Raw genomic sequence first — 27613 nt, forward strand, 5'->3', positions numbered from 1 at the left:
GCATCATGACGTTTTATCCCGTCACCATGGCAACCGTCCGCAGCATCCTCTGTCCATCCACGCAGCTGGACGGTAAGAGCCCACATGATCACATTCAGACAGACAGCGGATGGTGGTGAAGATGTCAGGTGTGTTAGCCCGGGTTAAACAGCTGAAGACAAACACGATACACATCGGACCGATAGAGGAATAAAGCAACAGCATGAAGGTCAGTTCAATGAACGTTTCTCTTGTTTGCTCTTATAGTTTATATGAATAAGCGCGACGTTAAATCTTACACAGATAAATAAAAATAAGCGCTAAACTTCTGAGGTAAAAATGATAAATGACTTTGTGAGTTATTAAACCTTCACATTTCAATGACAGAAACATTTGAACCCTGCGTTATTTCAATAACGCTTCTTCATCACTGACGCGACTACACGAGCGAGCGTTTATTCATGAAGGATATCATCTTCATCTATCTATATGATCGTCAGACGCTATATACAGCTACAGTTATAGCAAATATATGAGGATCAAACACATAGGGGTGGTTTCCCGGACAGGGATTAGACTAGTCCTAGACTTAATCACTTTTAAGAGCTCTCCAAACTGAAAACAACTTGCACTGACATATCGTAAAATACAACAGTGCCCTTTGTTTTATCTCAAAATGCACACAGGTAATGTTTTTAGTAAGGCATGTTTGTTAAAACTAGTTATATTTCCTAATTAAACTAAGTCTTAGTCCTGGATTAAGCTAATCCTGGTCCGGGAAACCGCCCCATAGACATCTTAGAGAAAACTTCTTGATTTCGATATTTTTATCGAGATAACAATAGTTTGCTCTAATATTCGGTAAAGGAAACAATATATCCTGAAGGTAACATAAGCTTGAGTTTAGTTAACATAAACTAAAAACGAGCAATATAGTTTTTTATCATTTATAAATCTTTGTTGATGTTAGTTAATGCCAATACTATTGTTTATGTTAATTCATTCTACATTCATTTATGTCAACAGTTACAACTTTACATAAAAAATGTGTTAGTAAATTCTGAAATTAACACAAACTAAGATTAATGAATGCTGAAGAACTGTTGTTCGTGGTTAGTTCATGTTAGCTAATGCAGTTCTCAAAACTTTTTCGGTATTTCAAGAAAATGTATGACATAAAATATCTCAAACTTAAAATTGGAATTTTATTAAACATCACATATCTCTTTTATAAACATAGCATATTAAACAAAACATATGAAATTCTACAATGTAGTGCTGTTGGTTGGCCTTATTTGTCTGAGGTTTAATTGCAAATTAAAATATTTTATAAAATGTCATAAAACTAGGGCCCCCCGCCCGGCACAATCTCATGGCCCCCAGTTTGAGAATAACTGAGCTAATGCATTAACTAATGTTAACTAATGAAGTGTGTCTGACATGTTTTCTTGTAAATGAGATTTTTTATCAAGCTGTTATGTTTAGGTTCAGTAATTTCAGTTTAAAGGTGGAATACGTAGAATTCGCCACTAGATGGCGCCAAAACGGCAATAATAACAAATGACGTAGATTTGTGGTCTTTAACTCGTCCGCTGATGGCCATCAATCAGACACGAACGAGAAATCACGTTGACGGATAAGGTAATCAAGTTTTATAAATGTTGCGTTTGATGACATCGTTTTATTTTATGATGTAAGGTTATATTTAATGTTCAAATTGTTAGTCATAGATGTCACAGTATTAGTCCAAATTTGATGGTGTGTTAACAGAGCACAGAATTGAGTGTTCAAACTTACAATCTACAATGATTTTTCACATAATGTATTGACAGTACAAATCTTATTGTGAGGTTAAAATTATGATAGACTGTACAGTACCAGACTCTACTCTATTATCAAGTATCTTAAAATGACCATTTATATTGCTTTACAATACCTCTTGATATGCATTATATCGTCCGAGGGAAGATGTACTGATAACATGTCTTGTGATCGATATAATAGCATACGATTTTTGAAGGGTTACGAATCAAAACAACTCACCCGTAGCGTAAAACAAAAGCAAGATCAGCCTCTATGTCTAGTTAAATGTTGTCATGAAGCTCTCTCCATCCAGATAATGCAACACTGACATTGATCCTCATTCTTTCTCTCTTCTTGTCTTAAACTCTTCTTGGGTCGTTTGGTTGGCCCGTACGCTTACGGGAGCTGTCTTTGCTGACACAACCAGCAGGAGACGGTAAAGAGTAATCTTAGTCCATAAAAAAGCGTGCAGCCCGACAGGCGCTAAAGCATAGTTCCGCATTTCTACACGACACTGTTGTCATGTGCTTTTTACGTCAGTAAAGGCGGTAACAAAGGGTCAAGTAAGGGATAATGTAGAGGCAGCCGGTAGTTATTGGGAAATAAGCCCCGACAGTGTGATCAGGACCCGACGCGAAGCGGAGGGTCTTGTATCACACTGAAGGGGCTTATTTCCCAATAACTACCGGCTGCCTCTACATTATCCCGCTTATTACACGGCTACTTGCCACATAAGAAAAAAAACTGGACATGAATATGAATTTGAAACGTTTTATTGGCATATTTGTTTTAAATTAACATTTTTATCCTTCCGCGAAACTTTGCACAGATGCATAAAATGATCGTAATACCTTATTAAGATCCTCTGCTTCATACTTTTCTGTCTCCATTTTTTCTCTTTTAGCCAGTCTTTGAGAAGTTTTAATGCCCATTCTGTATTTTTTTGTGTGATGGCTTCGTAGCTGTCATGCTCTATTTTGTCAAGTTCAGTCTCAGTAAGCTGTCTGTGTCTTGTCGTGGTTGTTGAGTGTTTGTCACAAGATGGCGCCAAACAGACAGTCTTTATTGATCTTTATTGGCGCGGAGCGATTTTACTTGTGCAAGTAGTACCGGCTATGCGTTATTATTTTGGAGCGGTTATTATTTGAAAAGAACGAACCTGCAAATGTCTCAACTGACCAATCAGAATCAAGCATTCCAGAGAGCCGTGTAATAAGTGGATATTAACGTCATTTACAGGAGACTGCACTGCCCCGTGTCAATGTTTTGAATGGCAATTTTCTCATGGTTTACATGTAGTTGAAAACATTAGAGATATTGATAGTAATCAATTGGACAAAATATATAACACTGGTCTAGTGGACTGGATATTTTACTGCAAATATCTTACAAATTGCACCTTTAATGCAATAAAAAGATTATTAGTTAGCAATTGAAATGTTGTATTTAACAAATGTCACTTTTGTTATTTCATTGTTAATGAACAAATTTGACCTTCCTTTGTCTTTAGTTGCAAAACCCTCTTTGTGCATGGAAGCTCGCCTACACACTTGCACTCATTCCTATATGCTTTTTAGGGATTTCCCATTCAAGTTTGGTTTTTATGTAAAATCTTACAATTTCCCCATTCAGTCAAAAACCTTATTACAGTTGTAAACCATAGAGAGTGCTAAAACAAACATTTCGTTAGTTTTATGTGTTGCTAAGGACTTCATTTGGACCCTCAGATATCAGGTTGTCAAATCATTGTATCTCTGCCAAATAGTTTTGTGGTCCAGAGTCACCACATTTGACTCCTTTCCAACCACTGGCTATAGATGGTTTCAGTGGCAACAACATAAACAAACGGCTTTTGTGGACCAAACTTAACTTACAGTATACTTTTGGGAGTGGTTTCCCGGACAGGGACTACTTTAAGACAGGACTAGGCCTTAGTTTAATTAGGAAATATAACTAGTTTCAACAGACATGTCTTTCTAAAAACATTATACTTGTGTGCATTTTGAGGCAAAACAAAGGGCACTTATGTATTTTAAGATATGTCAGTGCAAGTTGTTTTTTAGTTTGGACAGCTCTTAACTTTTATTTTAGTCTAGGACTAGTCTAATCTAGGGCTGTCACTTTTTATTCGATATTCGAATATGCATTCGAACATGACGTGAAATATCCGTATTCGAACTATAAATAAACCATCCGGTTTTTAAAATGACATGTTTAGCGCATTTTTTACAGTAACACCTCGTAATAGGAAGGAAGAGTGAGAGTGAGACCGACGGCAACTGTGCACAAGAGAGGGAGTCAAATTGGACCAACATGAACCTAATGTGCATGTCAAGATAGAATTATAGTTTGTATATAAAATTACATTATTATAGTGTTAAATATTATAGCAGAATAAAAAGCTTGTGTTAATACGCTAGCATTATGAAATTAGCGCGTATGAAGATAATTTCATCATGTTTACAACGCAATGTAAACTTTATATTAAACTACAACAGCATTTGTCTTGTAAACGGATTTTAAATGATCATGTGCTGACTGTCGCGTGAGTCAAGTGAGCTCTGCTTAACTCATCGGTAAGTTTTATTTCATCTCAAATATCAAATGGTTTGCGCTCTCTATCATTAAAAACGGGCAAGCAAACAGCACGCGCAAAGATAATGCACTTGTCAATGACGGCTCACAAACACGCGAGATAGTCTATATATGTGTGCTTGTTGTCAATGAGATATCTTCTCACAAACAGGCTCAAGCGTGGGATATGTGTGCTTGTCAATGAATGGCATTATATCCGCGGAATTCAGCGGAGTTTTCCGCCGAAATCTGCGGGCGCTGATTTCGTTTGGGCTTTGCTATATGCCTTACTCCTGCTGCTGTTTAAGTTGTCACCTGTTCTGAGTCGTTGTTATTCATAAGTTGATAACCTGCTGTTTCAAACATTAAGTAAAAAAAGTAATGCAGACAGCCCTGTTTATGACTGTCACTGTTAATAAATTGAATCTCCATTACGTTGTTTTTTTTTTTATACGCGCGGGTGCACCTAGATATTCGAATATATTCGGATACATTTCATGATATTCGATATCCGTTCGAATGAGATTTTTCTCAAAAGTGACAGCCCTAGTCTAATCCCTGCCCGGTAAACCGCCCCCTAGCGTCCCTCTAGAGTAGATTATTTCTGATAACAAGCTAAATAAATAACCAGTAATATTACCTTAGTTCAAATCAAAGCACTTTAAAGGGGGGGATTAATGGTATTTCAAGCATTCTGACTTATTAACACAGTTATAGAGTTGTTTCCTCATGCTAAACGTAGGCAAAGTGTCAAAACCGCAGTTGGGCGTGTTTCAGAGTATTTCTGTGCCGAATGCACTTCGCCAGGGTTCGTACAATTTTCGGCTAGTTTTTTTTAATTACGGTTCTAACTGACGTTTCAGGGGTTTTCAATACGTATCACTTCTTTATATGGGCTTCCGCCGGAAAACTTCCCCCGGAAAACCCCGCCCAGCCGTCAGTAAGCGGGAGACGCTAGAGCTTGCTAACAGCTTATCACGCCACTCAGCTTTGTTTAATTTCAAAAGTCAACAAGGCACAACAAGAAGTGTGTTTTTGGATGTAAGGAGAAGACATCCAGCCTTATGGAAACAATGGATATAGTTTATTATCCGGATTAGCAGCAGAGTTTTGCGTGTGTGTTTGATGCGGTGGATTTTCAGAACCGGGTCATGACGAGTTACACGTGGTAAGTATGACTTCTGTCTTATGTTGGAAATAGGCGCGTGTATATTATATAAATGACACGAACATGTAGTGAATCATAAGTTAAAACAGTGTTGTATAGTGTTGCATGACTCGTACTCGCTCCTCCTGCGGTAGTAACTCCTCCTTCTTCATTTTTTCGTACGTTATCGGAAAGATTCGGTAAAGCTAATCTTTCTTTTATAAATCTGATTAAACTAAAGACTCTTCAGAGATATAAAGGATGTCATACTACTCTATAGGTACTCCAGATTAACATCAGAAATGCAGAAACAGCGTGTGTTACGTGAGCTTTAACCATTAAACTGAGCTAAGATTACTGTGTAAAATAAATCTATACAATGTTGTAGCAACTCAAAATGTAATAACTGCACATAATGTAAAAACTGCACATAATGTAATAAGTATTATTATTATTGTGTAATGAAATGTTAATTGTGTAATCATTTTCGTAAAACGTAATAAAATCTTAATAAAAATGATTACATTACGAAAAATATATATAAACTCAACAAAAATCATTTTAAACATTGCAAAAAATATTATTAGTGTTGCTTGCATTTATGCAAAGCATCACTATTATTATACATGGTAGAAACATAGAAGTTTCACTGATTGGTGGGCACTAATTCTCTGCCAAACAACCAAATAGAGTACCCTAACAACCGTTTAGCAAGACCTATATATCTGTATTAGAAAAAAATTTAGTGATCTTGCTTCCTTAATGGCCTGGACTGTAATCATTGGTGGAAGCCAATTCACTCCCAAGCAAACACCCCAGGTACCCTAGCAACCACATTTCTTTAGAAAATGGTACATTGCGTTTTGTATATAAATAAGCCAAAAACTAAAACTTATTTTCCACCTGCATACCACAGTACAAAATGTGAAAAGAGGAATTAAAATGAATGACAAGAAAATAAATGGAACTGTGGGGATTTGGGAAAAGAAACTATAAGTATTATTAAGTTTGTGGATTATTAAGTAAGCAATAAGGTACGAGAGGCTGTGCTGTATCGTGAATAAGTAACGGCTGAAGGGCGTTGTTAGGCACGACGCGAAGCGGAGTGCCTGCAACCCCTTCAGCCGTTACTTATTCACGATACAGCACTTGCCTCGAGTACCTTATTGATTTTATAAAACGGTTACCACACAATATTAAAGTTAAAAAAAATATTAGTGCAACTTTCATGAAGTTAAATCAATAAAAGCATTCCTTCCGCTAGAAAAAAATAGTCCCTGACTGCGAACAACAACATGAAAGCTCAAATAAAAACAACAAACTGTTCTCAGACTTTGTCTCATTATATGTTTATGTGTTGCTAAGGGTGTTGCTAAGGGCGCAGTGATATTAAATAGAACCGTTGTAGCAGTGTTTTATCGTGAATAAAGCACACATATTGACCAATCAGAATCAAGTATTGGAACTAGCCGTTTTATAATTACTTTTATGTACTTATGTACAGTTTTAATGTATGGAAAATAATTTATATTGTAAAATTATTATTATATTGTAAATGTTGTTTTAAATTATTTGCCAGTATTACCTTATCAACTGCGATTATAAGTGTTCAAAATGTTATTGTATGAGAAATGTATTACATTATTACATTATGTGAAAAATTATAACAAGATTTTATTACTTTTTGAGAAAATTATTACATTATTAACATTTAATTATAATAACAATGTAATACATGAAGCAATAGTCCATGCTCACTGTCTCCCCTAAACTTTTGAAAACCAAAAACTTTTTATTTTCCACAAGGTATTTGTTCCAGAGGTTAATTTAGCCAGATCATAAAACAAACAAAGATCGGAAAGTAATTTTAGGCAAGACACATAACAGCGACGCTTGTGCATCCGATGAAACCATAAGATGTTGACATTTCTCTTTTACACTGAGGAGAAATGAGAAACTCATACACAACTATTACAAAAGATAATCACTGATGTTTAAGACGGCAGCATTAAGAGCCAGGAATGATCAATGTCAAATGTTGTTATTTTGTTGCTTCCTGAACGATGAAATAAAATGAATTGATTATTCGTTTGCATAGCCTTTGCTCCGCTTGTCTTCTTGAGCATCAGTGAATCTTTACACCTATTTTGATGAGTTGAATTGACATCTTCTGAACTACAGTAGTGTGTGATGTTATACAGTAATGTGCAGACATTTACTTACAGTTAGGGCTTTGTTAAAATACCAAACCCATATAAGCAATAAGCAAGCTTTTAACACATACTGCCAATAAGTGAATGAATCCAGTTTCATCTCAAGATCAGTAATCATTCTTATGCGTACAGAAGCGCAAAACTAATAAATGTTTTGTTTTGTTTGTTGTTATCTTTCATTAACACATAGAAGTAGATGAAACATTGAGTGGTTAATGTGGTTAAACTGATGTTGGCTCCTTCTGGTGGTTGAGAGGTCTGACTCTCAATGACAGATGTAAAGTAAATTCATACCATTATCATTTTATTATGATTGTAGCTGACAATGGACGCATACAATTATTTATTAAAAAAAAAAAGCTTTTTACTGCATGCATATATTTTATCATTATTCAAATGACTTGGAGTTATTACAGGTTCAGTGTTTTATCCCGGAATGAGTTCAACCCAGTGATTTCTGTCCTGTTCAGTATAATTGTCTTAAGTGTTGCGGTACTTCTTTTGTAAAACTCTTGAATAAATGTTTATACTGCTTGTGGTTAAAATGAGTCATATAATGAAGAGCAGTATATCAGAGCTTCAGGTCTGTGAATGTGTGTATTTAACAGTGTTTGAGTTTGACCACCCACCTGCTGTTTCCTTGAAACTGAAGCCATTTTCTGTTTAGAGTTTCAACTCCGCTTCTGTTTGATTGCTGACAAACCATTCAATCAAGAGAAGATAAACCCTCACTATTCCCATCACACACACGCACGTACGCACGCGCACACACACACACACACACACACACACACACACACACACACACACACACACACACACACACACACACACACACACACCAACACAAATTTGGATTGTATTGAAGGGGGTGTTTTACTCCGATCTGTGATTTGATCATTAGGAGTAAAGTATGCATGTAAATGTGTGAATTGTAGTAGTTTTTGTAGTAGGAGCACGATCAGATAATTAACTAATCAAGCACAGGTGCATCTAATTTGGTAATCAGCCAAACACTACATATACAGACATCCTACCTACCTCAGTCTATTGAGATTGTTTTCGGATATCCCTCCACCACCCCAACTCGCCAATCTAATCTGTTCTATACCAGTTTGGGATGGGGGAGTTCTCCGGGTTCGGGCCATACCCCGGATTCGGAGTTCGAGCTTCACTCCGGATCCTGAGTCCTCCCCCAGGACAGCACGCCAAAATATGCTTACTTTCGCAATCAGATTAGATGTAAGGGCGAACTCGTGAAATGATTTAGAATAAAACATTTGTGGAGACTGAAACAACACATGAGGAGAAAACACAAAGCGTATTGTAAGCATCATCCCTTCACCTGTATTCGATCAATTGGTTCATAGATGGTGTGCTATTTTGGAAAGCCTTGAAATGACACAAAACACTGAGTATTGTATTGATAATAGTTGTGCAGATCTGCGCTAAGGTTTTGCTGCTTTTTCTTCTTCTTTCTTTAAAACAGACAGTGGAGGACAGATAAAGAAAGATGAAAAGTAAAAGCAACATTGCATCAGAAAACATCAAAAGGGAGGTCATTATTGCATTGGTCACAAATGTAGAAACAAGTTTCAAAGTGTCAAAGCAAAGGACAAAAGAGTCCAAACTACAACTGATGGATAACAGTACTGCTTCACTTACTGTCTGCACGGCAGAACTGAAAAAAAAGGAGCCCTCCGATGGGCATCAGATAACATTTACAAAAAAATGATAAATTGTCTGACTGCTTCATTTCCACATGAGCCAAACTCGATCGGCACAGGTCGTTTTTTGCTCATTACCCCAATTTGTCATTGCATGTAACCGCCTTCAAAGGTTTTCTCACAGTTTTGTTCATGTGTCACAAACAGAAGTAAGTGTAAAGTAACACATAAAAGTCTACGCTTGACTCATGCAGTTGGCAGAGAAATGGTGAAATTTAAAGCTCATGTTAGACTTACAGGCTCTGCAGACATTAGAAGAGATTCGACAGATTTCTTGCTGGCTGAGATGGGCAGTGACATCACTGCCTGCGAGAAACCTGACAAATCTCCAAATGTAAACGCAATTTTCGGTTTATTGATTTCTATAATAAGCAGATTTTTGGTAGTTATTGGCTTATTCTGTGACAAATGATCACACAGACTGCTGTTGTGCTCACTGTGTCAAGAGTTTTGTCACTAAAGTATTAAGAAATGTGTCCTACTGATTGAAACAAACTGTAATGCTAAATACTAGGTGCTTATCCTCTCCCCAAATGTATCTGATTGGTCTGTTGTCTTAAATTGACTTTGATCATCTGGACTATAAAAAAAGAAGAATACAAAACAATAATAAGATATGGTGCCATGTCCACCTGCCACATGTGTTTATAGACACACAAATAATAGCACAACTGGATCTCTTTTGTAAAAAGTGGCTTAATGCTTATCAACGGATATCTCAATGTCAAAGAATGACAGTGGGTTTATGCCAATGAATGCAGTGTTGTATTAGGATCAGGAGGAATATTAGTCAATGTTGTATTAACTGTGTACTGTAATCCCTTTTGTCTGATATGTCTGATCATGTGTAATGTGTCTGATGGTGTCTGATCGTGTGTATTGTGTCTGTGTCATCAATTCTCTGATGTCTCTCGCTTTACTGCCACAGTTTTCCTCGGGTCACTTCAGCAGTGAACATTTAAAGTTATACACAGACAACTTGACAAATGTTTCCAGCAGCACTTCTGGGCTTTTGGGGCTTCAGTCCCTCAGGTGGGCTTTGACTCTTTGCTCTGTCCAAGACTATGTGTGTATGAAGATAAGCTCAAGGACAAACTAAAGTGATGTAAGCTTAACTTAAAGAATTAGCTCAGCCCAAAAGGAAAATGTAGCCCTTATGTAACCTCTGATGGTTTTCTTTGTTCTTCAGAACCCAAACACAGATTTCATGTTGCTTTAGGTTTTCGGGGTTACTATTGGAGTCAATGGTGACTGCCTCTTTAAACTTCAAAAGAACACACAAGTGTTTACTTAAAACTCATCTTTGAGCATCATAATAGCATATATATATGAAGAGTTTGGTTCCAAAACGCAATAGATCCATTTTGACAAATTTCGGTAAAAACGTGTTTTCTATACCAAGAAAGTGACAAGATGAAAAACACTATTTTCTGTTACAAACTTTCACATAGCATCTTTAGGTTATAAAAACATACAAAATTAAAATCCATAACTTGATTTTCAAAGATTTATTATAAAAACTGATTTTTTTACCCACAAAATGCAATAAATCCATGACAAGTTTTTTTCAAAATGCTATAAATCTATTGAATCAATGTATAAATGTGCATTCATCTTTGCCATGTTATATTCATTTAGTTGAACAGTTGTACACACTGATTAAAAAAATAAACATTATTGGCATTAATCAAAACACTTACTTTGTTATATTAATGACACTGTCATTGCTGCGGTTATACTTGACGCCGTCGCTTAACATTTTTCAAAGCGATCCGCTGTAAAATGTTTTGGTCCTGCTCGATTTTCGTTGACTTTGAGTAAAATAATGGAAAGTTTTTCATAAGATCTCCTGGGATCAATGTGTTAGAATCACAAACTTCACAGATGCTGTCGGAAGAACAAGCACCCGTCTCCCGAGTGCCTCTCGCATTGGATGTTGATGACTTACAATCTTTCCCGTCACAGAAAACAACCACAGGTTTTTCAATGCCATTAAAGTATTATTTTGCTTTTGTTTGTTTGTTGATCACACAGTACAAAGTAGATGAGGAAAACTAGGATTCTGTGTACTCAACGCGCCGCCATTTTTTGTTTACATTGCGTGGAATGGTGCGCTGTGGGATTTATTGCGTTCTGTAAAAAAGGGGGAGTGGCGTTTATCTCATTTTGGGAAAAAAGGGAGAAAAGATGACAGAATAACACGGCGGATATTGGATTTTGCGTAAAATTAAGAATTTACTTTTAACTACTGACCTGATATAATGCTGATTTTGGCAGTAACTCATTTTTTTCAAAAATGGCGTTTATCGCGTTTTGAAACCAAACTCTTCATATATATATATATATATTATATAAGGTTTTCCTGTGAAAGTAATTTCTTCATGCTTTAAAATAGCTTGAATGTAACGCCACACACTTACCTTATTTATTATACATGGATAGGAATATTAGTGAAGAAAGTTAGTCCCCACCTACACTATTTCACACCACCTCGGACCATATATAATATATATATAAATAGATGGTACGTTTGGCAAATTCAGACAAATTCAGACAGCAGCTGATGATTTTAAATGATGAATTTGCACATGGTTTATCTTAAAGGGGACATTCCAGAAGATGTTTTTAAGATATCAAATAAATCTTTGACGTCCCCAGAATACATATGTGAAGTTTTAGCTCAAAATACATGTATAGGTAATTTATTGTGGCATGTTAAAATAGGCAATTTATGGGTCTGAGCAAAAATGCACCGTTTTTGTGTGTATCCCTTTAAATCCAAATGAGCTGCTCAGGTAGGCGGAGTCTCAAGCGCTGGCGCTGTAGACATGACAGAGCATCAGGGAGATATTCTCACGAAATAAGTTATGTAAGCGATGTTAAGCATTATATATTTGAACAAGTTTAAAAAGTCAATCATCTGTTTTATGCATACTAAATACATGTTTATCAGCAGATGGGGAACATTGTGGAATAAAAATAAAGACTTTTAGGTCTCATAGTGTTTTAAACAGGCACAATGATTTTCAGCATGTTACAATAAATGACACTTCCACAAACACTCAGAAGTTTACTTTTTGACCAAACCACACAAGCACATTTAAATGATCTGTAATAAAACAACACGTTTAATGCTTAAACTTTAGAGAAACAGATCAAATGACATGTTTAAGTTTATTGTGATTGAACACATTTGCGTTTCTGTCAGTCTCTCACTCTCTATCTTGTAACTCCTCGTATTCATTTGAAACTTGAGAGAAATATTAAACAACATATTTATGATATGATAGTGAATAAGCGTTGTTCTCTCACTCTGTCTCGTGCAGTGCAGTGCATTAATCCTCGTGTTCATTCATATAAACTTCAGAGAAACATATTAAACAACATACTTTAAAGCGAACCGTCGCGTTGCTCTCTCTCTCTCTCTGTTCGTTCGCTCACTCACTCTCTCTCCCTCACTCTCTCTCTCTCTTGCACTAAGATAACGTTAATCATTTAGAACGTTAATTCAACATAGAAAGATTATTTAAACTACAAGTTATAAGACTGTAGGCTCCTCTTTGTGTTTGAGGGAATACAAACGCGTCATGCTGTCAGTCATACTTTCTCTCGGTCGCTCGCACTCAAGGTAGCGTCATGGTTGGATAGCGCAGTTGAAGGGGCGGTATCATTATAATAAGATCCCTTAGCTACGTCATGGGGAGAGCGAAATCCGCATGACCTATATATTCACATGCTTGCAGAGAGAGCCCTACCAAAACAAAGTTACAGGGTTGCTATTTTTCATGTTTTCTGGGTTGGTAGAAGCACTGGGGACCCGATTATAGCACTTAAACATGGAAAAAGTCTGATTTTCATGGAATGTCCCCTTTAAAGCATATTAAAAGACCACATAGAAATATAAACAACAATAAAAACTCGCTTTACACCACAGGGGGACTTAAAGATCAGATGCAAACATCACAGTTGACACATGCATTTGTGTTGTTTCCCAGACATTACACATTATTTAAAAATTAATGTCCTAAAATGTGTAAATGACAGACACATGTCAACACGTTTATTAAATAGATTATATTTTAGTTACACTTGAGTTATCTAATGACACTTTTGCAGTCTCCTGAAGCTTGAAGAGGCGGTCACCATCCAGTCCCATTGTAACCAGAAAACACAAAACAACACTTCAAAAACAACAAAATCAGTGTTTTGGTTCTGAACAGCGAGAGAGCGAGAGAGAGCGAGAGAGCGAGAGAGAGAGAGAGAGAGAGAGAGAGAGAGAATTTGAATTTTCAAAGCTCTTTATTCATAAATATACAAAAACGCTTACATCAATAATACAAAACAATCCTAAAATGCAGTAAATTACATATGCAGAGTCAAAAGAAAAATAATACAGAACACAGAGCCTCCTTACTGCGCTATTTCAACTCAAAAGAAAGCAAGTCATTCACTGACTTGAGAAAATTAAAATTGATAAACACTCTGGAGCTGAAGAAAGAATAGTTACTTCATGCCCAGGTTTTTGTTCAATTAATTTCTTCCTACTTATGTTGATCGCTAGTTTTGCTTGACCCAAAATAAATTGAAGCAACTGACAGTCAAAACATCTTATCAGTAAATAGCTGAATAAAGGTTTCTACAGAAAAAGCTTCAGAAAAACAACTAAAAAGACTGCTTAAAATAACAAATTAAGGTTCTAACCTAAAACATTTTGAAAGAGCATGGAAGACATTTTCTTGTTCAAAACAAAAAGAACCAACCTCAGGATTTAAAACAGAAATCAAAGCATTAACAGCAATGGCCCCGTGCAGGATTCTCCATTGAATATCACTCTCTTAGTTAATGATGTCATGATTCTGCCCTCTTGTCCTTGTTTTAGTATTAGTCATGAGGCAGAATCATGACAGGCCCATGTTTTGTGTGAAAGCACTGGCCTTGATTATTTAAGCCAGTGTTTCCCAATCCTGGTCCTCGGGCACCCCCTCCCAGAAAGTTTTAGATGTCTCCTTATTTAAAACACCTGACTCGACTCATCAGCCTCCTTCCAAAATGGTAAACATGTGTCCCTAACAAGCTGATGAGTTAAATCAGGTGTGTTAAATAAAGAAACATCTAAAACTTTCTGGGAGGGGGTGCCCGAGGACCAGGATTGGGAAACACTGATTTAAGCCATGTGCTTTCTGTCTCGTCTTTTGACCCCGCCCCCTTGTTTCCTCATTAATGATCCCATTATTGTTTGATTCATGTCACCTGTTCACCTCTTGATTTTCTCCCCTATTTAATGCCCTTGTGTTTGTTGTTTTGTGCAGATTCGTTTTGGTAATACCTGTACTTACCTGTGTGATTATAGGCAAGAGTATTTTGTCAAGTTTATTGTTCTATTGTTCATATCCTAGTCTTGTTCCTGTTTTTGTTTAGTCAAGTCCTGTTAGTTATTGTCATTGTAAGTTTTAGTCTTAGTCATTGTCTTGTTTTACCCCCTTGTGGGTCTTTTGTTTGGAGGTCTTTTATTAAAAGTTTTTTGAGTTCATCTACACCTGCGCCTGGGTTCTCTTTCTCTCTCCTTTCGGAGAAATTCCTCACAAATGATGGTTTATACAAGATTCTCCATTCTGGTTTAACATCTTCAACTAATTTAAAATGAGAACGCCATTTAAAACCTTCCTAAACACCAGAACACACATTTTATATATATTTTTTACCACAAACTGAAACAAACTCATGATTCAGAGACTTCTCAGCCTTTAAAAATAACCCAGTACATTCATCTAGTTTGGAAGACATAATGTTGGAAAAGGGTCATCACTATTTGGGAATTCTTATCCCAGTACAATAATCTGATATTAAAAGTCTTTCTTTAGTTGTTAAAGCAGACTGCCATTTAACCATCAATTGAGAAACGAATCATGTGGAGGAGATCCTGAGATGTGATGATGCTTGGTCAATATTAGAAAAAGTGGGTCCAGCCACATCAGACAGAAGCCCCAAGGTGTTAATACAGTATTAGATCTGCACAATATGGAGTTTAGACAAAAGTAAAATCAATGTCAGATATTTCCTAGCGGGCTCCATATACTAAAGGCTCTTTTAACAGCCAGTGAAGCGAGTCCATATCTTGTACTCTTTGAAAATTAAAGAGGCTCCATACTTTAAAAAGATTCTGATAAAAAACTGGCAAGCCTCAAGTGTCCAACTTAAGGGGATCCACCAGGAAGAGGGATTTGTCCATCTGTAAGCCTCCCAAGCACCGTAAGAGAGCACAAACAATGGCTTTCCAGCTAAATTTTGTTAAACCTACAAGTATTCTCTGTATAAACTGTAGCCGGAAAGCTTCTGTTCTGCTTTGAATGTTCATCAATCCTTGTCTACCCTCCTCTTTGGATAAATATAAAATAATTTGAAGAATCCAGTGTAATTTGTCCCAAAATAAATCTAATAAAATAGCTTGAATCTCTGCAAGCAACTTTGGTGGTGGATCTACACAAGCAAGTTTATGCCAGAGAGATGAAGCAACTAAGTTGTTTATATTTAGAATACGCCCCTTGTAAGACAACTTTGGAGCTAGCCACTTCCATTTGTCTAAACAACCTCTTCTCAACAACTCCATGACAGTTTTTGTGGATGGTAATCTCATCACCTAGAAAAAAAAACAAATATTTATAACCACCGTTACCCAAAGATACTTCAAGTTCCCACAAATTAAACTTATTCCAGTTAACTTTGGCAGAGGATAAGAACTTAAAATCATCAAGGAAATTTAATAAACACTGTACATCACTTTGACTATTGATCCCTATGACCACATCATCTTCATAAGCTGATAAATAAACATTGTAGTTAAAACCAGGAATATGAAAACCACATGACTTATCATATTTGTTGCGAAAGGGGTTCTATGTGTAACCAACCAGACCTGCCGGTATTTAAATATATAAGTTAAATGCCACAGACGGTAATAGCAATGATCACTTTTACAAGCAGTTTTATTTATAATACAAAACTTCTAATTCCACATAACATGATAAAATATTTAAAATACTATGGCAAACCTCATGATGTAGAAAAATATTTATACTCTCATGACAAAATCACAGGGCTCCTTAAAAGGCACCACTGGAATTGTGAAGGATATACAACCACTGCAATGCAACCCCACTTCAACACAGCAATCACAGCACACAATAAAAGGTGTCACGTCACAAGAATATCCCACCACCGCACCAGTGCCAGTCGCACCCACAAGGGAAGCCCCTGTGCTGCCGAGAGTCAGAAAGGATGAAAACTACAAAGAGAGGAAACAAAATTAATCATACATTTCACAAAAATAAAATAAAGATAATAATGAATAAAAACCCTCAAATCATTACACAAATACTAATAATAATCATAAATCACTTATATAATGAGAAAGGGGTAATTCACCACAAAAATCAAAATATAAAATAGTAACAATAGTCGTGCTCGACCTGTAAAACAAACACTAAATATGAATTCCTTAAATCAACCCTTAAATTAAATTAGGAGGTTTTACCAAATTAAGAAAATACCTTAAAAATATATCTGGATCTGAGAAAGACAGAATTAAAACCAACCGGTTGTTTCTTCTATTAAAAAGGAACCTACAAAACAACCTTTATGAGCAAAAACTTCTTTTAGCATATTAACATAAAGACTTATTAATACTCATTACCTCTAACAAGCATTTCGCTCATACATCACTCATACTCTTTGAAGACTCTGTCGTCAGGCCAATCACCATTAACACGCACGGTTTTCTGAAAGATGACAACATCATAAAACACTTTTCTTTCTACCCCTTTAACCTACTAATTTCTTTATAAATTCTCATTACCTTAACAATAAAATCCGTACATGAAGATGCCTTATACCCGCATTAAATTAAATGAACAGTAACCTATAAACACACAAACAATTCTAAACATAAGCGATCAACTACTTGGCATTAATTAGCTGGCGAACTTAAAATATACCCTTCCATAGTCATAGAGACCCATTACCTGAAGATCGACAAGCTTGTTTGTAGACCCGACAAATGAGGTGAAAGCAATCCACACTACTATGAGTCTATTTATAGTACCTACAGACAGCGTGAAGCGCAAATCACTTAGTAGCAAATACTTGTATACATCATCAATGCATAAATGAAACGAAAGCGTGTTATGCTACTGCACACCCCATATAATTACACAAGCAAACACAATCAAGCACAAATACCTTATAATAATGTTTGCTTGTTGGCAGAATCAATGAATGAAAGAGGAGGACACGCTATGCTACCGTGCGTCTATTTATAGTGCGTGCTGACGTAAACATTACGCTACTGCATAGCCTTATGGGAAATGCAGTCTCGAACTCATATCACCCCGTTACATATGGCAATTGAATAGAGCATGCCTGACAAAGGCCACCCTTGCCTGACAACCCTTCAAACTTAAAAGGGAGTGCATAAAACACCATTCCCTTTCAGCATACTCTCAACGTCACTGAAGCAAACTCTGATCTTATTAATAAATTCTTGGCTAAAACCAAATGCTGTTAAGGTTTCCACAGAAAGTTATGTTCGACTCTGTCAAAAGCCTTCCCTTGGTCTCAAGAAATTAAAGCAAAATCCTATTTAAACAGTTTGGAGACTTCTAAAATATCTTGTATTAAGGAAACATTATCAAAGATTATTCTACCAGGTACGCAGTAGCTTTGGTCCTGATGAATGATTTGTTGCATTACTTCCACGAACCTATTTGCCAACGCTTTAGAGCAGTTTGTAATCTGTGCAGAGCAGTGAGATGGGGCGCCAGTTCTTGATGTCAGAGAGAGGTATAGGTTATGCCCTGCTATCAGTCTTGTTCTGATGTAGAAAGTAAATAAAAATTTGGCTACTTGGTTTTGGTAAAACTGTTTTGGCTAAGAAGTAAGATCTGAAAGCTTGAAATTGAAAAAAGTTTGAAAATGACCTCCAAAGGAAAATTATTCATGTTAAAAGATATTAAATGTGTTTTCAGTTTGTCTAACCACAGAAAAATGTGTGTTATTAACCATCCAGCCAAATTTGAATGATAAAAAAATAAGTTAAAAAACAGGCAGGATTCTCTGCTCTCAAACACTGGGGGTGTGTCCCCTGTCAGAGCTGAAACCACACCCACTAGCGGGAAAGCTGACATCTCTCTCTCTCAACTTTCAAACACAGCTATGGACCTGAATGGATGCTTGTGATTGTGTTAGGGCTGAGCCATGCTCGGTGGCTACAGTGCATCATTGAGCTATTGTTTTAGCCCCACCCAAATAATCCTGAACTCAGAAATGTGGAAAAACTTTGATACTTGTGTAACTCCACAATTCAATATTGCATACTTTACAGTCTTTGTGCTGTGTTTCAGCAATACATTTGTAACATTTATAATGTGTGCAGAGACAATTGTCTGAAATCACTTTACACCAGATACAACCCTGCTCCTGGTGAGCTACTGTCCTGCAGACTTCAGTTCCAACCCAGCTACAATTCTAAAGGAGCTAAAATCGGCAGGACGAACTCAAGTCTTGAACTGAATGGTTAAGTGTTGATCTGTTCATAAGAAATACACATTTTAAAGATCTGTAATTAGGATATCAATTTCTATGTACATTCAAACATTGTAGCCTGTAGCATAATTCATGGGCTTGAAGTATGTAGTCATATTTTCTGATCTCTGGAGATCCATTGATGATGTGGTGATCCAACCGTTAATGCTTTGATCTTTGAGAAATGTCGTCTTCTCTTAAGAAGAGCTTTAAATAATAAATGCATTCACAGATGTGATTTTGGATGTCAGTGAGTGCTATTTTCAAATCTGAAACCAATGATTTTCCAGCACAACATCTAAAGAACCCAAAACTGAACTCAAATTAACCTGCAAAACTGAGGGAAAAACACAAGTTAACACAAACACTGGTTATACATTTAGTATAGCTAAATCTTAATGACTAATTTATGTTTACATTTTTCACTTTGTTTTCATATGTCAGATTACAGTCACTTTTATTTTTAGATTAAACACCCCCTTTTTTTAATAATGCATGAACACTGTGAGCTAATTTACTATAGTACATAAACTTCATTCTCACTTTGACTTTATGTAGACCAATCAATGTTTGACATTATTAAAGTATGCTGACCGCTCGACATGTCTTTGAACTGCTCTCATGATTCTTTGATGTCAAACGCTGATCAGTCTGTGCCGTCCTGCATGAAGTCAAACAGTCCTGTTAACTGCACAGATGTCTGTGGGTTGTGTTTTTAGCATTATCAGACATTATCAGTCTATTAATCATCTGTTTTTACCATTTTACATTTAATTAATGTTATCATTTTGATAGAGGATATATGAATCCTGACAGATCAGTGTTGTACTCAACACTTGGTTAATATGACAGTATTTGTAAAAGCAGTCAGTATTTAGATAATCTGTTCTATAATGTCTCATAACCCACTACTGTGTGTCATAGTTCAAATCATTCACACAGGATGAATCGATCAGGCTGTCGTAGGACCTTCACATCATCTCATGGCCGTGTGTTCAGCTTAGAGCTCTCACTCTTATAGACGTGTGGACAGACACAGACGCTGTGTAATGTGTCAGAACTAATTCAATTTAATTTATAAAGTGCTTTTCAATTGTTTAGTTGTTCCAAAGCAGCTTTACATAAAAAACACAGAAAAATCAGAGGACAAAAAAGTAGCAAAGTAACAGTTAAGATTAAACCGTACTAGTCAGCGAAGTAATAATGTTACATATAGAAGAAACATCTAAAAGTTAAGCTAATGTCAGCTGACTCCCTAGGGTTTGAAAAATACTCCCTGGATAAAAAAAACAATAGTATAAACCAATACTTAAAATGAGATATAACGCAAACTCCAAATCTAACCCTAAACTGAAGCGAAAATGGTTTGAAAATAGGAAAAAGCAGTTGAGTAACGTGACAATGACACATAAACAGAAATTCGTGATACAATCATGAAAAAAAAACACGGAAATTCGTGACAGTTTCACGAAAACGAATAAAAAAATGTCATTACTAATAGGTACATAATTTGGGTAGACTGGGTAGGCAAAAACAGTGAATAAAAAGAAACCTTTGATGCAGCATAACCAGATCTAAATGCAATGTTGTAGTCTATTTTTTGCTTTATTATTTATTTAATTGCATTAAAAGCACATTATTTAAAAAAAAAACTAGCCTATAATCATACTGGTAACACTAACACTTTACAATAAAGTTGTATTAGTAAACATTGCTAAATGCATTAACTAACACGAACAAACAATGAACTATAGTTTCTCATGTATTAGTGTTAACAGTTACTTATACCAGTGGTTCTCAAACTTTTCCGCGTTCGGCCCCCCTTGTGTACGGTGCATTCCTTCACGGCCCCCCCAAAGAAAATTTATGACAAAAACTGTTCTAAAATTTATTTTTTAATTAAACAAAGCATATTAAGTTATACAAAGTAGTGCAAACAGCTAGCCTTATTTTTATTAGGTTTAATTACACAGAATTCATGATAAATTAATGTATTTTATAAAATGTCATAAAACTGGGGCCCCCCTGGCACCATCTCGGGCCCTGGCCCTCAGTTTGAGAACCACTGACACAATGCTTGATTTTATTAGTAAATAACTTAAACTTAAACTAAGATTAATGGTTTAAGTTTAGATGTATTGATCATTGGTTTAGATGTATTGGTCATTGTCAGTTCATTTTTGTTAATGCATTAACTAATTATTAAAAAATAAACTTATTGTAAAGTGTTACCAACATATACAATTATTTTAGGAAGACATTTTTGCATGGCGCCAGTATTGTTGCGTCTGGGTTTGTATAATTCATGAACAATTAATTGCGTCTATAATGAAGCATGCACATGATTAAAACATAAGAACTGATCAAATTTAGTTTATTAATAGTAATAATAATTAATATAATAATTTTTATAATTAGAATAAGTTCATTAATACTATTATAGTTATATTTCTGTTGTACCCTCAGTCCTACAGGTTTACATTTTCAACACTAGATTCTCCCACTAGATACTCTTTCATAATATACTTAAAGTGCTCTATTTTCACATACTAATTTTATACTTAATATACTAAAATTTCTTCTTTTGTTAAGATAATCTTAAGAACATCATTCTAAATGTATTTATGCTATTATGAGACCATGAATATGAACTAAAATGTGCTAAAAATGTATTTAGTTACTACTTGTAGTAAACTTGAACTCATCTTTGTATGAAAGATGGGTTCAAGTTTATTAAAAGTGTTAACTAACTCATTTTTTAAACCAGAGATAGTATGTTAAAAGTGCATTTTAGTTCATATTCATTGTGTCTCAAATAGCACAGATAAGTACTTACTAAAGAATTTTACAAAGTACAAAATTAGTGTGTGAAAATATAGTACATTTTTGAAGTGTCCTGCTTTTTCACCTGGGCTTTCATCACAACGAGGCAGAAAATCAATCTGATCAACATTCACTGATTCTGTTTCTCTCTACAGAATTAAGCTGCCGGTCTTTAACTCTTTTATTAACTTCTTACATTTGCTGGTGTTAAAAGCTCAATGCATCTTAATCAGCTCCTTACTTCATGTATTGTGAATCACTATATGGGTTAGGCCACTTCTAAGGACACTTGGTCACTACACTCTGGAACACAGATGACTTATTTTCCTGGGATTGGACTATTTAAGAGCATTGTTATTTATATTAAAGAGCATTGTTAAACGTCAGCAATGGTATTTATCACAAACAGGCAGAAGCTATCTCTCTGTTTTTCGCACTTCATTTGTGGTGCTTCAAGTACTTTGATTATTCTGTTACAAGTCTGCGCAAAATTTCAGCCGAACTTTAAATATGAACTAACCCGATGTTTCCTGCTTGTCTAACGATGTGTGCATATATATAAAATATATGTTATTATAAAACGGTTAGTTCCAATCCTTGATTCTGATTGGTCAATATGTGTGCTTTATTCACAATAAAACACTGCTATGACCGCTTCACCCAACGGTTCTATTTAATATCACTGCGCCCTTAGCAACACCCTTAGCAACACATAAACATATAATGAGACAAAGTCTGAGAACAGTTTGTTGTTTTTATTTGAGCTTTCATGTTGTTTTCATGTTGCAGTCAGGGACTATTTTTTCTAGCAGAAGGAATGCTTTTATTGATTTAACTTCATGAAAGTTGCACTAATATTTTTTTTTTACTTTAACATTGTGTAGTAACCGCGTCGTGCCTAACAACGCCCTTCAGCCATTACTTATTCACGATACAGCACAGCCTCTCGTACCTTATTGCTTACATATATATGTTAAAGCAATAAACCCCAAGAAGCAGTGGGTTGCCAGTACATTTTATAACAGCTAAGGGGCGTTGTTAGGCACTTAGCTGTTATAAAATGCACTGGTAACCCAATGCTTCGAGGGGTTTATTGCGTTTATAAAACGGTTACTTCATATTCATAACGTTAGCGGGATTTTATAAAATAAAACACAAATAAGTTGTAATTATATTAGTACATATATTAGGGGAGAGCGGGGTAAGTTGTCACACGGGTAAGTTGTCACACTGTTCATAACTGCAACACTAGAGGCTCTATGTCAAAAATCAAATAGCCACTTTATGTGACTTCTTCTTCTATAGTCAACTTCCTGTTCACATGTGGTCAAGATCACTGTAATCTGAGGTTAGCACAATTTTCTTATTTTTCTGCTTAAAAAGTAAAAAAAAATCACTTTACATTTTATGCAATACAACTTTGTTAGGTGTGAATGTTTAAAATGATTATTTTGCACAAAATAGAGGAGACCGTAAAGTGTCTTTTGATACTTTAGCTAAAGTGATATGATGAGCTAAACTTGAGATTTAGACAACATTAGCACACAAGTAAGTATGGGGCAAGTTGTCTCAATGACTTTGGGGCAAGTCGTCACATCTGACAACTTGCCCCTGTACAAACAAACACATCGAACATGCTCAGAAAACATGATATAGAAAAGAATAAGCCTCAATCTAGCAAAAAGCTGTTTCAAAAGAAAGGGAAGCAGAAATCTGGACCTATGAAAAACAAGGCAGCTAAAAGAAGAAAAATCATGCAAGAGTCATCATCAGATGATGAAGAGTGCTTCTGCCTCGTCTGTGTAGAGCCATTTTCAAAGAGTCGTCCAAAGGAGACCTGGGTAAAATGTGTAAAATGCAACAATTGGGCCCATGATGCTTGCACCTCAGGCCAGGCAATTTATGTGTGTCAGAATTGTGATTCTTGAGATGAGTCCTATTAGTCATACAGGGCATCTGTTTTGTTCAGAGGTTAAACATGTTAAGTTAAGCAAGTTATCTGCAGCGTTCCATTCAGTTATCTGGTTTTATGTGAAAGCCATAGAACATTTGAACCAAAGTTCAAAGTAAAGTGGTCTTGCCACTTAATTGAAATGTGCATTATTTGGATTGAAATAATTGTTTTTCCAGATTCTCCAGGCACGGATGTTTATATTTCCAGTTTGGTTTGAGTTTAAAAATTAAAATCAATATTCACAATTAAGTAGTTGTGTTCTTATTTTTAGATAATCTAGTGTGACAACTTACCCGCCCTAGTGTGACAACTTACCCTCCGATGGGGCAAATTGTCACAAGTGCACAGTCACTATTCAACAGTCTACAACTCTGTAATGAGATAAGATATAAAGATGTTATGAATACAACATATGTGCCCAAGACTTCCTTCTTTCATTTGGTATGAGATTTATACCATTTTGATGTATGGTGCTCAGTAAATGTTAGACAGTGTGAAAAGTGTGACAACATACCCCGCTCTCCCCTACTCTTCCGCCAAACAAAGTAGTTCCTCAGAATCAAGTGTGACTGAAACAGAGCGCAGTTCCCAACCAACACAGACGCAGCAAAGACGCAATGAAAATATGATTTAAGACTGTGGTGTTTATTTTATAAATCACCATTCATCTAATTTATACATTAACATTTATATTGTGCAACTGTTGAAGTGATGAACAAATATGCTTGGAAGCATGCTGAACTCTTTCCCCGTCAGCGTTTTTTTTTTTTTTAGTTGCCCCCCAGTTTTAGTTTAATGCCGTACAGAAAAATTATCTTTTTTAAATAAACAGAAAATAACAAATGAAAGAACAGTCCATCCGCTTTCCAAAAACAAACAAAAAAAGTTTCATCCTACCTTCATTTGTTCTCTTATCACCTCTCAATTTTTTTAGCTAAAAGTGGAGATAATTCCATTTTTGTGAAGAACTTTTGTAAGACATCAGATTCAGAACCTGATGAAAACACGCTGTTTTCAGTGTTGAGTAAATGCGTCAGTGTTTAAATTGGGTAAGATCGCCACCCAGTGGATAATAGCGGACGTATGAACTTGAGTTATAAACTCCTGAGACAACGTTTTCTCTTTATCGACAAGATGACTCAACAATATTTATTGACATTTATCTGGATATCGCCATTAATTGTGCAATTGTAGACAAATTAAAAAAAATGATTAAAGACTGTGGCGTTTATTTTCATAAATCAGTACGCAGCAGTGGCGCAGTGATACTTAATGTGGTCTGAACCATGAGGTTACCGTTGTATTTTATCATGGCTTAGAATGCGTTTCAACCAATCAGAATGAAGAACCAGAACTGCCCGTTTTATAATTATTCTTTTGTAATGTTTTTAAAGTTTGCACTTGCAATTTCAATCTGAGAGGCTTATTAGGTGTGTTTTTTTTAATCATGAATAAATAATGGCAGTTTTAGCAGAACTGTTCCTTTAAAGTCCTTCATTTGACCCTGTTTAACTGTGTCTTTGACAGGGTGCTAGTTGTCCAGAAGAGAAGTCTTTCTGTCTGTATTCCTGGTTTTCCAGGAAGCAAATACTCTCAGATTGAGGTCCCGGCTGTGGGGTGGAGATGGAGCGTTACTTGGGGGAAAATTCCGGTGCTCCGACCAACGCCACCAACGTCACGACCACAACAGGAGCGACGTTTCATGTTAAGGTGTTGACAGAACGATTAGCCCTGGTGACTCTGTTGGCTTTGCTGACGCTACTGACGGCCATCATGAACGCTGCTGTTATCGCGGCCATTTGCACCACCAAGAAGCTCCACCTCCCCGCAAACTACCTCATCTGCTCATTGGCTGTCACTGACTTCCTGGTTGCTGTGCTGGTAATGCCCATTAGCATCCTCTACATCACCATGGAGACGTGGTCTTTGGGACAGATCGTGTGCGAGGCGTGGCTGAGCGTTGACATGACCTGCTGTACCAGCTCTATTCTGCACCTGTGCGTCATAGCGCTGGACCGCTACTGGGCCATCACCAAAGCCATCGAATATGCACGCAAGAGGACAGCTCGTCGTGCGGCCGTCATGGTGGCGACGGCGTGGCTGATTTCTGTGTTTATCTCTATACCTCCTCTGTTTTGGAGGCGTCGGGAGGACGGCGGTGGCCCGCAGCAGTGCATCATAGAGCACGATCACGTGGGGTATACCATTTTTTCCACCTTTGGCGCATTTTACATCCCCATGACACTCATTCTCATCTTGTACTCGCGCATCTACGCCGCCGCCAAGACGCTGTATCAGAAACGAGGCTCGTCGCGGCACCTCAGCAGCCGTAGTACCGATAGCCAGAACTCTTTGAACCACTGCCGGGTCACGCACGCTTTCTGCATCTCCGACCTCTCAAATTCTGACCATACCACAGAATTCGACCGGAACAATGTCGCTATTCGCATGCCATCCATCGATATGGAAACGGCAGATTCGGACGAGAGGAATCAGATCTGTACGTCCCGCGAGAGGAAGGCTGCACGAATTTTGGGCCTTATCCTGGGAGCTTTCATCCTGTGCTGGCTACCCTTTTTTCTGAAAGAACTGCTGGTGGGCCTGAAAATGTTAAACCCACCGCCTCACGTGTCAGACCTTCTCACGTGGCTGGGCTACATGAACTCTCTGATTAACCCACTGCTCTACACCAGCTTCAATGAGGACTTTAAACAGGCCTTTAGGAGACTGATCGGACGCAAAGAGCACACATAGGCACAAATTATACCTTAAAGAGACTCCTAAACGAAATCATGCACAATTGAGTTCTAGATTTTGGATTTTCATTAAAGTCAAGTCAAAATGTTTCTCAACGCAAAGTATCACGTGAAACATTACTTGCTGATATAACATTTTAATAAAACACAATAAAAACCCACTGTCTGCTTTTTTTACAGCACCGCAGACATATAATCACAAATGTTTCTGTCAATGTTCGAATTCAGAGAAATTTTCAATGTTAACAAGTGTAACATCCCTCCTCAATGTGTCACCTGTCAATGGTGTCACGTCAGCGTTATCCCTGGTTTTCGGATTTACTGCTGTAGAAATCATCAGTGTATTCGACATGACGACGTGAGTCCTGTTAGATTGATTTCCATCAGCGATGGAGGTGAAGACTACAACTCCCATCATTCCCCGCTCTTTTAGACCTACATCCATAGACATTAAAGGAACAGTATGTAAGAAGTTTATATCAATTAATCATAAAATGGCCCTGATATGTCACTAGACATTAAGATATAATTTTCCGTTCAAATACTTATATCACTAACAACAGTCTGGCCAGGATATTGTCATTCAAGTGGAGTTGCAGCCCTCAACTGATGTTTATGTTGTCATGTTGTGTATTGGTCACCAGTTGGGTGATTGCAGTACCAGTTTTAGCCACAAGTTTTGTTATTGCAGTACCAGTTTTGGACACAATCCTACATACTGTTCCTTTAAAGAAATGTTACATCCTGTGTTAATGTTAAAGGATCATTCTGGTATTTAACACTTTGAGTCTCATTTCTGGTTTGTTTTGGATGAACTACAGTGATGGACACTGAAATTTTGATAATGGGTCGTGTCTTGAGTTTTTGACTCGTTTAGAAGCGTCTCTTGACTGCTTCAGAATAGAAGTCAAGGGCCATGTACAAACATGTCATTAAAACAACACTTAACGTTCATTTTCAAAACTGTGCTACTCACAGAAAAATTTCTTCTGAGAGAAACCGAGCTAAAAACTACAACCACATGTAAACAAACCCCTTTTCCGTTTCCAGCGGCGGAGTGA

The 27613-nt window shown here is 36.6% G+C and overlaps 1 protein-coding gene and 1 long non-coding RNA gene across 6 annotated transcripts; one reads left to right on the forward strand and one right to left on the reverse strand.

Moving 5' to 3' along the window:
* On the forward strand, positions 1-26715 carry LOC129429975 (5-hydroxytryptamine receptor 1E). Of its 2 annotated transcripts, none has more exons than XM_055186978.2 (2): positions 1-208; positions 25324-26714. In XM_055186978.2, the coding sequence occupies exon 2, from the start codon at positions 25420-25422 to the stop codon at positions 26548-26550; it is 1131 nt and encodes a 376-aa protein (XP_055042953.1). In that variant the 5' UTR covers positions 1-208; positions 25324-25419; the 3' UTR covers positions 26551-26714. The 2 variants fall into 2 exon arrangements, with proteins under 2 accessions (XP_055042953.1, XP_055042954.1); XM_055186979.2 differs by lacking the exon at positions 1-208 and adding an exon at positions 1545-1620 and having other exon boundaries at positions 25324-26715.
* Positions 16400-17430, reverse strand: LOC129444327 (uncharacterized). Of its 4 annotated transcripts, XR_012358407.1 has the most exons (4): positions 17134-17430; positions 16991-17062; positions 16866-16909; positions 16400-16725 (listed from the first exon to the last, which is right to left on the reverse strand). It is a non-coding gene; the product is annotated as an uncharacterized lncRNA (long non-coding RNA). The 4 variants fall into 4 exon arrangements; XR_012358408.1 differs by lacking the exon at positions 16866-16909; XR_012358406.1 differs by having other exon boundaries at positions 16866-17062.
* Positions 26716-27613: the final 898 nt, after the last annotated feature.

Source organism: Misgurnus anguillicaudatus, chromosome 18 (genome assembly GCF_027580225.2).
Source record: "Misgurnus anguillicaudatus chromosome 18, ASM2758022v2, whole genome shotgun sequence".
Classification (NCBI taxonomy): Eukaryota; Metazoa; Chordata; class Actinopteri; order Cypriniformes; family Cobitidae; genus Misgurnus; species Misgurnus anguillicaudatus.